The sequence below is a fragment of the Podarcis raffonei genome, chromosome 3 (genome assembly GCF_027172205.1).
Source record: "Podarcis raffonei isolate rPodRaf1 chromosome 3, rPodRaf1.pri, whole genome shotgun sequence".
NCBI classification, from domain to species: domain Eukaryota; kingdom Metazoa; phylum Chordata; class Lepidosauria; order Squamata; family Lacertidae; genus Podarcis; species Podarcis raffonei.
Genome location: NC_070604.1, coordinates 124,103,499 through 124,116,416, shown reverse-complemented (window position 1 = coordinate 124,116,416; position 12,918 = coordinate 124,103,499). Strand labels below are relative to the sequence as shown.

Below are 12,918 nucleotides of genomic sequence, written 5' to 3'. Positions count from 1 at the left end.
TCTGGGGCTCTGCTCAAGGGGCACCGCCGCGTATGTGGGGCCCCTCGTTGTGTCCGCTGGAACTTATTTATTTCGTTTACAATACGGGCCCGCCTCTCCTGGTCTGCCCCACGGAGGACCTTAAGGTCCACAAATGACAACACTTTGGAGGTCCCAATTCGCAAGGTGGTTAGATTGGTTTCAACTAGGGCCAGGGCCTTTTCAGTACTGGCCCCGACGTGGTGGAACGCTCAGTTACAAGAGACCAGGGCCCTGCAGGACTTGACGTCTTTCCGCAGGGCCTGCAAGACGGAGCTGTTCCGCCTGGCCTTTGGTTTGGACTCAGTCTGACCCTTATGTTTCCTTCCCCTTATGGTTTTGATTTATGGGCTACTTTTAAAATGAGGCTGCATTTTAAATTGCATTTTAACCTGTATTTTAATTTCCCCTTTTCCCCTTATGTTTTCAGTGAAATTTTTATTGGTGTTAGCCGCCCTGAGCCCAGCTCTGGCCGGGCAGGGCAGGGTATAAATAAAATTTTTTATTATTATTATTATTATAGCTCACCTTTGCTCCCCAGGAGCTCAACGTGGAGCCCACCGTTCCTCCCCCTCTCCTCCCAATCCCCACAGCAACCCTGTGGGGCAGGCCAGGCTCCGAAAAAGACAGAGACTGGCCCCCAAGGTCACCCAGTGATTTGAACCCTTTTCTCTCAGATCCCAGTCCAACACTCTAACCACTACTCCATACTGCCTCATGCAAACCACAGTCAGGGATGCAGGCGGAGGGGGGAACCTGGAAATGACAGGCTGGATGGACCCTGGAAAACAGGAGGACGTGGTGGCCAGCACCTTGGGAAGAAGGTGAGATGGAGGCATGGAGGCAGCGGCGGCTCTGGGCGGAAACTCCCCAGGGAGCTCGAATCCTTCTTGCCCGCCTCCCACAGCCCCCTGGCTGGCCTCTGCGAGAACAGGATCGCCGCACTGCAGCGGGTGGGACTAGATGACCGCAGGCTCCCTTCCACTCTGCAGTTCTAGGATTCTGTGTCTAGAGGGGTCCCCTTGGGCCGGATCCAGCAGCCAGGCCCTTCTGGGCCAGGAGACAAGCTGCTGCTCTTTCCTCTGGGTTTGGGGGTCCCTGGCGGGGCTTCCATCTTCGGGGAACTCGGGTTGGTGGGTCCCTGGTGTCCTTGCCCACAAAAGAGGTCAACAGTGGGGGGGAATTGGGGAGGCAGCGCAGCAGCAATGGGGTCTTCCCAGCTTTGCAGAGAGGACAGGAGCTCCCTGTGACCCTCTGGCTTTTCCTGCAGCCATGGTTGCCCTCGTTTAACACCTTTGCGGGGCTTCAGCTCCCAAATTTGGTCCATCTCCTGCTTGGCCCGTCGCCTTCAGAGTTCAAAGAGGGCAGCCAGAATGAGAAAGAAGCCAAGCCTGATGCGGAGCGGTTGAAGGAGCTGGGTATATTTGGGCTGGAAAAGAGATATGAGAGCCATTTTCAAATATCTCATGGGTTTTCCCATGGAAGAGGGAACCAAGCTTGTTTTCTCCTGCTGTAGAGGGTAAGACTCGAACCCATGGCTTCCAAGTGACAACAAAGGAGATTCCGACTAAACATCAGGAAGAACTTTCTGATGGAAAGAGCTGTTCAACAGTGGAACAGACTCCCTTGGGAAGTGGTTTTCTAAGCAGATTGAACGGCCGTCTGATCTAGCTGAGATTGCTGCATTTCATGGGGTTGGACTAGATGACCCCTGGGGTCCCTTCAACTGAGATTCTTTGAAACTGGAACTTCCTCCCCGGTGCCCATTCTGGGAAACCCACAATCAGGATTCGAACGCGAGAGCCTTCCCCTCTCCTGTCCTTTCCAGCAACTACACAGAACAAATGAAATACTGCAGAAATGCCTGAAACGAGAAGTAATCGACTAGAAATATTATCTTACAGAAATAAACGAAAAAATCAAAATCAAAAAGGTTAAGGAAGAAATTGGAAAATTGTACAAAGCCTTAACGGGATGCCGGCCACAAACCTCGTTAAGGCTTTGTACAATTAGAGGTTTTCCTAATTCTTTCCTTAAAACTTTTTGATTTTTATTATTTAGTTTATTTCTAGTCGATTACTTCTCGTTTCAGGGATTTTCACGGTATTTCATTTGTTTTGTGTAATTTCTCCGTTCCGTGACTGTGTCCCCCCCCCCCTGCTTTCCAGCAACTGGCATTCAAGAGTCTTGCTGCCTCCAGTGGCAGTGAGTTCCGTAGGCTAACTGCACGAAGAAGTCCTAGCAGCTCTGGAGGCCTTGCCTCGGTGCCCCACATGCCACCCCCTTCCCCCATGCTCCTCTGCCCCATAAGCCACTCTCCCTGGGTCCTGCTCCAGGCCCTTAAGCCGTGGGGAGGGAGGGGGGGCCCAGCTGATGAGTGACTGAGCCAACTTTTCCTGGGAACGTCAACGCCAATTCACCCCCTAGAAATATCTCTTGCCTGGGAGCAGCTGGACTTTTGCAGGGCTGGGTGACCCCTCTTTCCACGGACCTTTGAGGGTCCTGCCTGCAGGAGGAGGAGGAAAGCTCGTTAGCTCGCTCGTTAGGGCAGGCTTTGGTCCGGGGCCAGGGTGGATTTATGAGTTCGGCCTTGGCCCCAGCCCCCTTTCCCAGAGAAGAACGGAGGAGGCTCCCTTCCCTCTCCCCCCATCGCCCCACAAGCAGGAACTGGAAGCCTCAGCTCCTCTTAGCCCCACAGGCAGCCCCGGCCAAATGTGGGTTTTTCTCCCCAGCCCATGGGGTTCTTCCAGAAGAAGAGATGGCCCCAGGCTGCCCAGACCCCCTCCTCAGGGACCCAGGGGATCCACCCCAATCTTCTTGCAGCCGTAGAAACACACTCTGCACATGCTCAGAGCCACACTGTGCAAAGGATGCAGTTTTGTTAATAGCGGCCACAGATTGCGTGCGTTTCGGGAGCTGGCAAAATTCAGTGCAGTAAAAGCATGGTGCAAGATCAAGATTTAAGCACTAGGTCAGGGGGTCCCTAAGTAGGGGGTGGGGTTGCCTAGGGGGCGCTGAGAGGGAGATGACAGTCAGCTGGTCTCCCCAGATCAAATTCAACTGGTTTGAACTGGAATCTGAATAAACTGATCGTGACTGGTTTGGATTTGAGGGAGTTCTCTTCCTCATAGTGAGACATGCAACCCGCCATTCTGAATAGGGTTTTCTGTAGGGTTGGGGGCACTGGGGGTGCATGGAGGGAACATAGGGGGCAGGCCCCCAAAAAGGTTTGGGACCCAAAGATGCACAAGATGGAAGACTCAAAGAAGAACAGCTGTCCAGACAGAGCTGCAGCAAGTTTCAAAGGCCTGGGGAGATAAAAGGGTTTTGTCCGTGCCAAACCCCCCAAAATTCAGGAAGGCCTTTCTGGGGGAGGGTCTTTGGCAAGGAAAGGCCCGTCCTCTGGGCTCCAGGCCGAGATGATCCCGCAGGAAGAGGCAGGCCAGCCCCACGGCCTGCTGGTCCCAAACCCTGAAGGGCTTTAGCAGCCAAAACCAGCCCTTTCCATTAGCCCTGGAAACAGACTGGGGGGTGGCATAGCAGGGGGCCATAAGCTCAGTGCCAGGGGTGGACTAGAGGACCTTTGGAGTCCCTTCCACCTCTAGGGCTCCAGCAGGCAGCAAGCCTGAGCACACATTGCAGGAGGGGGAGCCCCACACAAAGGCAAGCTGCTTATATAGAACAGTTGTAAAAGATGTTTCTGAACAAATTCCTGCATTTCAGGGGGTTGGACTAGATGACCTCAGGTGTCCCTTCCGACTCGAGGATTCTGTGAAATGCTGGAAGTGGTCTGGCACCAGGTCGCCTCCCTCTGACCCACCTAAGACCTCCTGCATTAGATGAGGTGGACTCCAGTCCGCCCTACAGACGGCTTTTAAGGGGTCCAGAGGGGTCCTGTAACCGCTCTGGGAAGAGCGCAGCCTGGGACTCGACTGCCCCTCCACATGCAGCCCCAGAGGGCAGAGGAGGGTTTGGGGGCATCCAGGCTTTTCCACGAGGCAGGAAGCACCCCATGGCGCCATCACCCCTGGGAGAATCAGAGAACTGTAAAGTTGGAGGGAACCCCAAAGGTCATCCAGCCCAACCCGCTGCAGTGCAGGAATCTCAGCTAGAGAATCGTCTCCCTTCCAAGGGAGATCTTGCTTCACGGAGAGAGACGGGTCCTGGCTGTGCCCCCCGGGCATCAGGACCCATCTGAGCCCACCCGCCGGGGGCAGGCAAGGGTGCGACTGCTGCTTCTGCGGAAGGGCAGCCTCCAGGCCAGGAGCCCATTTGGAGGGCGCAGCGCAGGGGCCACTTCTGCAAGAGAGGAAGGTGAGATGGGGGGTGAGGGGGAGAAGGAGCGAGAGGAGCCCTGCCGCTCTGTCGGGCCCCTCCTGCCTCTGATCTGGGCCAGCTGATTGTAATAGGAACAACTGTTTCAAAATCAGTGCCTGAGTTTTGAGTTTTCCTCTTCCCTCCCTGTTGCCCGGAAGCTGAACGCCGGCTCCCTTGGCCGGTAAAGCGAGATGAGCGCCGCAACCCCAGAGTCGGCCACGACTGGACCTAACGGTCAGGGGTCCCTTTAGCTTACATTCTGCATGGACTGGTTGCAGGGAAACATGTGCAAATGGCTTGAGATACTATGAGGTCCCTAAATGACCATCTAGCATCTATTCAACACCAAAAACAGCGACCGTTTGTTGCTGACAAAGGACAGCTGGACATAGAAAGGGCCCCATTCCCTTCAGGAGCTGAGGGCCACATCAAACCTCAATCCGGCCCTGGCTGGGACCCAGGAGAAGCAGCAGCCGCGGGTCGGCCCCAGTCCACGCCCTGCAAATAACGAAGCATCTCGGAAGCCCCAATTAAGCAGCAAGCATCTCGGCTTCCGTCGCGGAGGCCGCTGTCTCTTTAAGAACTCCGGGCTTCCGCCCTTCCCAAAGATGGCGCGCCGCGCGACGGAGGGACGGGGCTGACGCGGGACGCGCGACGCCTCTCGCGCCGGCCGGGCTGGGCGCTGACGTGGGCCGGGAGTCCGCGCATGCCCACTCGGGACCTGAGCTCTGCCGCCGCCGAGAGGGGCTGCGGAGGAGGAAGAGGAGGAGGAGGAGGAAGAGGAGCCGAGGAGGGGGCGGCGCGGGCATGAGCTGACCTTTGACCCGCCCGCCATGGCCCCCCGGCGGCCCCCGGAGCTCTACCGGGCGCCCTTCCCGCTCTACGCCCTGCGCGTGCACCGCGGGGCCCGCCTGGCGCTCATCGCGGGCGGAGGAGGCGCGGCCAAGACGGGCATCAAGAACGGGCTGGTGAGGGCACGGGGGGGAGCCCGGTCCCCGGGCGGAGGGGAGGAAGGCGCGAAGGGGTTAATCTTCTGAGCAATGGCTGACCTGCCCCCCCTCTCCTTGGCACCCTCGGGTGCCCCCTTGGCACGGTGGGCGAGGGGGAGGAGGGCCTGGAAGCCCCCCCAGGGCCGGGGGAAGAGGGGGAGCCCTGTCCCGGGGGAGAGAGGCACGAAGGGGTTAATCTTCTGAGCAATGGCTGACCTGCCCCCCTCTCCTTGGCACCCTCGGGTGCCCCCTTGGCACGGGGGGGAAGAGGGGGAACCCTGTCCCCGGGGGGGGGGGGAGGCGCGAAGGGGTTAATCTTCTGAGCAATGGCTGACCTGCCCCCCCTCTCCTTGGCACCCTTGAGTGCCCCCTTGGCACGGGGGGGGGGCGAGGGGGAAGAGGGGGAGCCCTGTCCCGGGGGAGAGAGGCACGAAGGGGTTAATCTTCTGAGCAATGGCTGACCTGCCCCCCTCTCCTTGGCACCCTCGGGTGCCCCCTTGGCACGGGGGGGAAGAGGGGGAACCCTGTCCCCGGGGGGGGGGGGAGGCGCGAAGGGGTTAATCTTCTGAGCAATGGCTGACCTGCCCCCCCTCTCCTTGGCACCCTTGAGTGCCCCCTTGGCACGGGGGGGGGGCGAGGGGGAAGAGGGGGAGCCCTGTCCCGGGGGAGAGAGGCACGAAGGGGTTAATCTTCTGAGCAATGGCTGACCTGCCCCCCCTTTTCTCTCTCACCCCCCCAGCATTTCCTGCAGCTGGACTGGCGAGGGGGGGAGCTGTGTGCCTCGCTGCTCCATGCCCACGACACGGAGACCCGTGCCACCATGACCATGGCGCTGGCGGGGGACCTCATCGCGGCTGGACAGGACGCCTCCTGCCACATCCTCAGCTTCCGCCTGCAGAAGCCCAGCGGGAAGAAAGGGGAGGCGGGGGCCGAAGGGGCTCCCGACAAAGCAGGTGGGGGCCGGCCCCCTGGAGAGAGGGGGATCCACTGGTTGGGCTGGTAGAGTTGGAAGGGATCCCTGAGGGACATCTAGTCCAACCGCCTGCCGTACAGGAATCACAGCTCAAAGATCCCGTTTGGTCTCTGTTTATAAACCCCCAAGGAAGCAGAATCGATTCCAGGGGAGTCCATTCTTTCCGTCAGAAAGTTCTTTCTAATACTTCACCGGAATCTCCTTTCTTGGTTTGGGTCCCTTCCGGAGCAGCGGAATGCCAGCTGGCGGCATCCTCCGTTGCAGTCTGGCTCCCTCTTCCCTGGGGGAAGGGGCATGGTGGGCGGCAAGTGGGCAGAGTTGGCCACAGCCCTCGATCGATCTCTTCCGTTGCGCCCCCAGGTGCTGGCGACAAGGGCCCCCGCAGGCGCAAGGCCCCCACCCCCAGCGGGTCGGGCAGCAACGGCGGCATGCGCAGCGAGACGAGCGAGGTGGCCGTGGAGACGCTGCACTGTGTCCAGACGGACACCAGCCCAGACGCCCTGCAGAAGGCCGTCTGCTTCAACCACGACCACACTCTCCTGGCCACGGGGGGCGTGGACGGCTTCTTGCGCGTCTGGGAGGTAAGGGGAGGGCGCCTGAACGGGTGTTGTGATGGTGGGGAGGGCAAGAGGGGGTGCTCTGGTGCCAGGGGGGCCAAATATCTCCTTTTGCCTGCAGTTCCCCAGCATGAAGAAATCCCTGGAGTTCCAGGCCCACAAGGGGGAGATTGAGGACATAGCGCTGAGCCCAGACAACAAGGTGAGGGGTGCTGGTCTGGTCCCTGGGGGTCTCTTAGGGGGCACCGCAGGAGCCCCCGAGACCCCCGCCTGGTGGTCCTTGGAAGAGTCACTAGCTTGCAAAGGGAAGAGGCTCCTTCGCTGTCTGACCACGACTTTTTTGAGCAGGAGGAGGGAAGGGCGATGCCAAGGCAGGTGCCCTTGGGGGGTCCATGGGGCCTGGGGGTTGTTCCTCTTGTGACTGTGCAGAGGGTCTCCAGCATATTACTTCCTGGAGCAAGGGAGGGGGGCTCCAGAGACCCCCAGAAAGGCAAGCTGAGCAATGGATTTGACCAGCTCATGGAGAAAAGGCCTGTTGGTGGCTCCTGGCTATGCTGTGCCCCCCCCCCCCGCCAGGCGCAGCCAGCGATGCTTCTGAATTCCAGTTGCTTGAAACCACCGGAGGGTGGAGAGATCGTGCGCACAGATCCTGCTCGCTGGGTTCCCATGGGGACTTCCGATCGTCCACTGTGAGACCAGGATGCAGGACCAAATCTAGCAGCCAGGCTCTTCATAAGTCAAGGAAATGCGTTTTTTATTTTGGTTGGGGAGGGCTTTGCATCCTTGTCTCTCCGCCCAGGGGCTCAAAGCAAACGGCCCCCTTTTTAAAAGTGGGGCAGGCAATGGGTCTGCGCTGCACAGCCAGGCCCAGGGAGATAAATGAACGCGTGGTTCTGAGCCCACGTGGTCCCCTCCGCCGTTGGGTCGCTAGGCCTTTTCCAGCCCTTCCTTGAGGCCATTGGGCTTCTTGCAAAATGCTCCCCCTGGGGCAGCGTGCTGTGAATACGGGCCAAAGTCCCGGCTTGTGGAAATGAAGCTCTGAGTTCCAATCCAGACCTTTCAAGGTCTGGGTGCAGAAGGGGGGAAACGCAGGAAGCAGCCATCGCTTTGCCTTCCTTCTTCCTCCAGCAAGGAAAGTGACGGACTCCGGAGGGCCTTCCTCCCCTGAGCAAAGGCCGGTGGGCTTCTTGACGAGGGCTGGGGGTTGTTGTGTGTGTGTGTGTGTGGGGGTGTTCCTGGGGTCCCTCGTCCTCCCTGAGCCCTGCCCTCTTGCCCCTCCGCAGGTGGTGACGGTGGGCCGGGACTTCCAGTGCTGCGTCTGGCAGCGGGACCAGATGGTGACGGGGCTGCACTGGAACGAGAACCTCCCGGGCATCCCGGAAAAGGCCTACCGCTACCAGGCCTGCAGGTAACGGGCTGGGCAGGCGGGCAGGCGGGGCCCCTGCGTGGGCTGTCCGTCCCCTGACGCCTCCTCCCCCTTCTGGCGCAGGTTCGGGACGGTGGAGGACCAGGCTCAGGCGCTGCGTCTCTACACGGTGCAGATCCCCCACAAGCGGGAGCGGCGCCCGCCCCCCTGCTACATCACCAAGTGGGACGGGCACAGCTTCCTCCCGCTGCTCACCAGGCCCTGCGGCAACGAGGTCGTCTCCTGCCTCTCCGTCAGGTAGGGCCACGCCTCTCTCACTTTCCTCCTTTCGGGGTCCTCCTGGCACTGAGGGGCTCCACTCCCCCCGTCCCTGACCACTGGCCTTGCTGACCGTTGGGGGTTGGAAGCTGATGGTGTCGGAAGAGGGGCCGGTCCCCTTGGCCGGCTGCTGGAGCAAGACTGATACTGAAGCTCCCGGCTGTCTTGGGTTGAGCCCTTTCTCCTTTAATCCCAGGTGGATGCTGTAGTTGAGATTCCTGCCTTGCTGGGTTGGGCTAAATAATAATAATAATAATAATAATAATAATAATAATAATAATAATAATAATACAGTGGTGCCCCGCAAGATGAATGCCTCACAAGACGGAAAACTCGCTAGATGAAAGGGTTTTCCGTTTTGGAGGTGCTTCGCAAAACGAATTTTCTATGGGCTTGCTTCGCAAGACGAAAATGTCTTGCGAGTTCCTGCAGGGTTTTTTTCCTCCCCCCCCCCTTTTCCCAAGCCGCTAAGCCGCTTAACAGCTGATCGCTAAGTCGCTTATCAGCTGATCTGCTAAGCCCGCTAAGCCGCTAATAGCGCTAATCCGCTAATGGGCTTGCTTCGCAAGACAAAAAAACCGCAAGACGAAGAGACTCGCGGAACGGATTCTTTTCGTCTTGCGAGGCACCACTGTAATATTAATAATAATTAATAATTTATTTATTTATTTATACCCTGCCCATCTGACTGGGTTTCCCCAGCCACTCTGGGTGGTTTCCAACAAAACACTAAGATACAATAACCTATTAAACATTAAAAGCTTCCCTAAAGAGGGCTGCCTTCTGATGCCTTCTAAAAGTCAGATAGTTCTTTATTTCCTTGACACCTGCTGGGAGGAGGCGCCACCACCGAGAAGGCCCTCTGCCTGGTTCCCTGTAACTTGGCTTCTCGCAGCGAGGGAACCGCCAGAAGGCCCTCGGCGCTGGACCTCAGTGTCTGGGCTGAGCAATGGGGGTGGAGACGCTCCTTCAGGTATACTGGACCGAGAACTCTCGGGGTCCCTTCCAACTCCACAATTCCATGAGAGGCCGCTTGGAAGTCCTCAGGGAGGGAGACTGCCTTTCTTAGGAACCGTACAATCACAGAACTGTAGGATTGGAAGGGCCCTCGTGGGCCATCTAGTCCAACCCCCTGCAAGGCAGGAACCACAACTAAAGGGTCCCTGGTGGCTGGTCCTCCGACCTCTGCGTAAACACCTCCAGTGAGGGGTTTTTCATGCGCTCTGGGGGTGAGATGTGTCTGGCCTTGAAAGGGCTCTCCGTATATACGCTAAAGAACTTTTGACATACTTGCCGATTGCTGTTAGGCAAACACAGAAGCGCAGCCCAAGAAGCCGTTGCGCAATGTAGCCTGGCGGGCCTGGCGTCAGAGCCCTTGCGACACTGCAAGCGCCCACAACCCACGTTTGCTGTAGGTTAAAGGGAGTTTATTTTATCTGCCTCCGGATCACGCAAAGAGCACCTGTCTGAAAATGCAGGACAATTTGCCTTGCGCGATCTTCTCCCCATTGAGGTCCAGCTTGTTTTTGCATTTGCAGTGACTTTGCCTCCCCCTGACGTAAGATTTCTGAAGATGTGCCAATGCTCCCGCTCTCCTGTTTTGGTTGTGTTTTATGCCACCTTTATATTTCCCGTGCAATTTTGGGGTGGGGTCCCCCACAAACCTGCTTGCCTTGTTCTGAAGCTGACGGCTGTCTGTCTGTGCTTGCAGTGACACGGGCACATTCCTGGGGCTGGGCACCGTCACGGGCTCCGTGGCCATCTTCGTGGCCTTCTCCTTGCAGGTAGGCAACTTCCCGCTCCTTCCCAGGCGACTCCTGGCCTCGTGGGCAGCCTGACACTGCTAGCCCAAGGGCAGGAGAGAGCCAGCAAAGGCCCTGGGCAGGTCCTGGGGCTGGAGCACAGAGAGGGCTGGAGTCCAGCTGGGAGGCATCCACCGGGCGGTGCTGGTGTCAGAAAAGAAAAGCCCCCCTAAGCCGGCTGGGCAGGGGTGGGGCTGAGCCTAAGGACAGGAAGCTGCAGGCATGGCCAGCTGCCTCCCTCCAAGGGCTGGGGGCCTAAATGGCGGATCCTGAGAGTCCCATCGCTGTTCCTCCACCCCCCACTCCCTCTCTGGAAGACCTTCACGTGAGGCCTAGGACCCTCATACCTAGGGGTTCGCCTCTCCCGATATGCCACACGGAGAACCTTAAGGTCCATAAATAGCAACACCCTAGAGGTCCCGGGCCCTAAGGAAGTTAGATTAGCCTCAACCAGAGCCAGGGCCTTTTCAGTGATGGCTCCGGCCTGGTGGAGCGCTCTGTCTCATGAGACGAGGGCCCTGCGGGGTCTGATTTCTTTCCACAGGGCCTGTAAGACAGAGTTGTTCCAGCTGGCCTTTGGCTTGGAATCAATTTGATTCCAGTTTCTGGAAACTACTGGAAAGTAGCTCTCGCACTACTTGATCCTCTCATGTGTTTCCCACTGGGGAATATGGTTGGCGACAGTGAGAACAGGCTGTGGGGCGTGAGGGGCCCCTGGCCTGACCCGGCCGGCTCTTCTCTCCCGCAGAGGCTGTACTACGTGCGAGAGGCGCACGGCATTGTGGTGACGGCGTTGGCTTTCCTGCCAGACACCCCTGAGCTGCTCCAGGACAACGAGGCGGCCCTGCTCAGCGTGGCCGTGGACAGCCGCTGCCGCCTGCACCGCATCCCTTGCCGACGTAGGTCAGGGGTGGGGCCCCTGCCCTGCCACAGGGGGGCTTGGGGGGCCCCCTCCCCTGCTTTGCTCAGTCGTCTCCCCTCTCTCCTCGCAGGGAGCTTCCCCGTGTGGCTGATGCTGCTCTTGTGCGCTGGACTCATCGTGGCCTCGGTCCTGCTGCTCCAGCTGGCCTTCCCCGGCTTCCTCTAGGCCTCGGCTCTGCCCTACCTGCGCTGGGGGGGCGCCCACCCCTTCCTCATCCCACAGACTGCAGAAGGCCCCGGGGTCCGGGGCGAAGGCTGCCCCCTCAGAGCCTGTGGACAGGTGTGCTTGGCTGAGCCAGGGGGGCAGAACCCCCACAGATGAAGTCTTGGGGTGGGGCATGAACTCTCCTCGTCCCCCGTCCCCCCTGCTGGTGACTACAGGGTGGGGCAGCCCCACTCCTCCGTTTTTGGACTGCTACGTTGAAACATTCCAGCCTCGGCTGCGTTGGGCAAGCGAGGCCCCTCCCAGCCCCACGACGGGGGTCTTGCAAGTTGCCATTAAACGAGATGATGGAGCAAGAGCTCTGCTCCCTGCCTGCCTCATCTGTCCCCTCCTGGCTGGGGCGGGGCTGGAGCACCCCGCAGGTGCGCGAGGGGCTGTTTTGTGGCAGGGCTTGGAGCAGTGGCAGCCCTCACCTGGCCTTGTGCCCATGGGTGTCCAGGCACGGGGGTCAGGGCACGAGGTGGATGGGGCTTGTGCCTTTTGTGGGTACATGCGCTTTTTAGGGGTTGCATGTGCCATCAAGCTGTGGAAATGCTGATCAGAGCTCAGATTCTTGCCTTCAAGCAGGTTGGACTTAGATGACCCACGACTTATGCGATGACCCAACTAAGCCACTAAAAATTCCCCTAAGCTGTAATCTGACCTCCTTCCTCTTGCTCAACTCCAGAATCTGTTTTTCCTCCGTGTAACTCTAAACCCCTCCCTTCCTGCAGCTGAGACGATCCTTTGCTCCGCCATGTGCAAAGCCTGTCAGGAATCTCTCAGCTGCTGCTGGGTTCCTCCAGGTAGCTCACATTTCCGCAGATCAGCTGTGAGGATCCTGCTACCGATGCCTTTGGCTCCCAGTTGCCTCGTCCTGAAATGATGCCGGCCCTTTATTTTCCCAGCAATGAAGTTGTCTTACGAACAGCCTTTGCATGCCAGCCTCTGCCCTCATTGAGGTGCAAGCAAGTCTTACCTGGCTCAGCGGCAGCCCAGGTGTGCTCTGAGCTGGCTGCCCATCACCCCCTGAGGGAGTGAACCAGGAAATCAGAGGCTGGAGGGCGACAAGGCCCAGAGCAGTTGTGGAAAGGACAATGAATGGTCTTCTGTGGGTCCATCTCCCCACAAGCCCACACCTGCTGCCCAACATGCAGCCTGGCTCTGAGTGGCACGGACAGATTTTTGTGCGGTAGGTGGGAGTAGAATGTCCACATTTGTGTGTGTTTATTTTACAGGAAATCAACCCAACAGAATCAAAGATCTCAGCCCTTTCTCTCCTTTCACCAGTTCGGCCTCCTGTGGTCGCTGCTGGCTGGGAGTGGCTCTCTTGGGTCTTTATTAATGATTAAATTGTTAGTCACTTAGGGCAGCCCAAAGCGGCTTGCGACCATTTTAGATGGGTGTCCTTTGCCAGCTGTTCTATAGTTCTTTAACTGGCAGCCGCTCTCCAGG

The 12,918-nt window shown here is 58.5% G+C and overlaps 1 protein-coding gene across 1 annotated transcript; it reads left to right on the top strand.

The window, feature by feature from the left end:
* The first annotated feature begins 5,089 nt into the window (after positions 1–5,089).
* PREB (prolactin regulatory element binding) lies at positions 5,090–11,782 on the top strand. Its single transcript, XM_053383920.1, has 9 exons — positions 5,090–5,303; positions 6,064–6,277; positions 6,658–6,878; positions 6,976–7,056; positions 8,138–8,262; positions 8,344–8,517; positions 10,250–10,322; positions 11,089–11,239; positions 11,333–11,782. The coding sequence occupies exons 1-9, from the start codon at positions 5,169–5,171 to the stop codon at positions 11,425–11,427; spliced, it is 1,269 nt and encodes a 422-aa protein (XP_053239895.1). The 5' UTR covers positions 5,090–5,168; the 3' UTR covers positions 11,428–11,782.
* Positions 11,783–12,918: the final 1,136 nt, after the last annotated feature.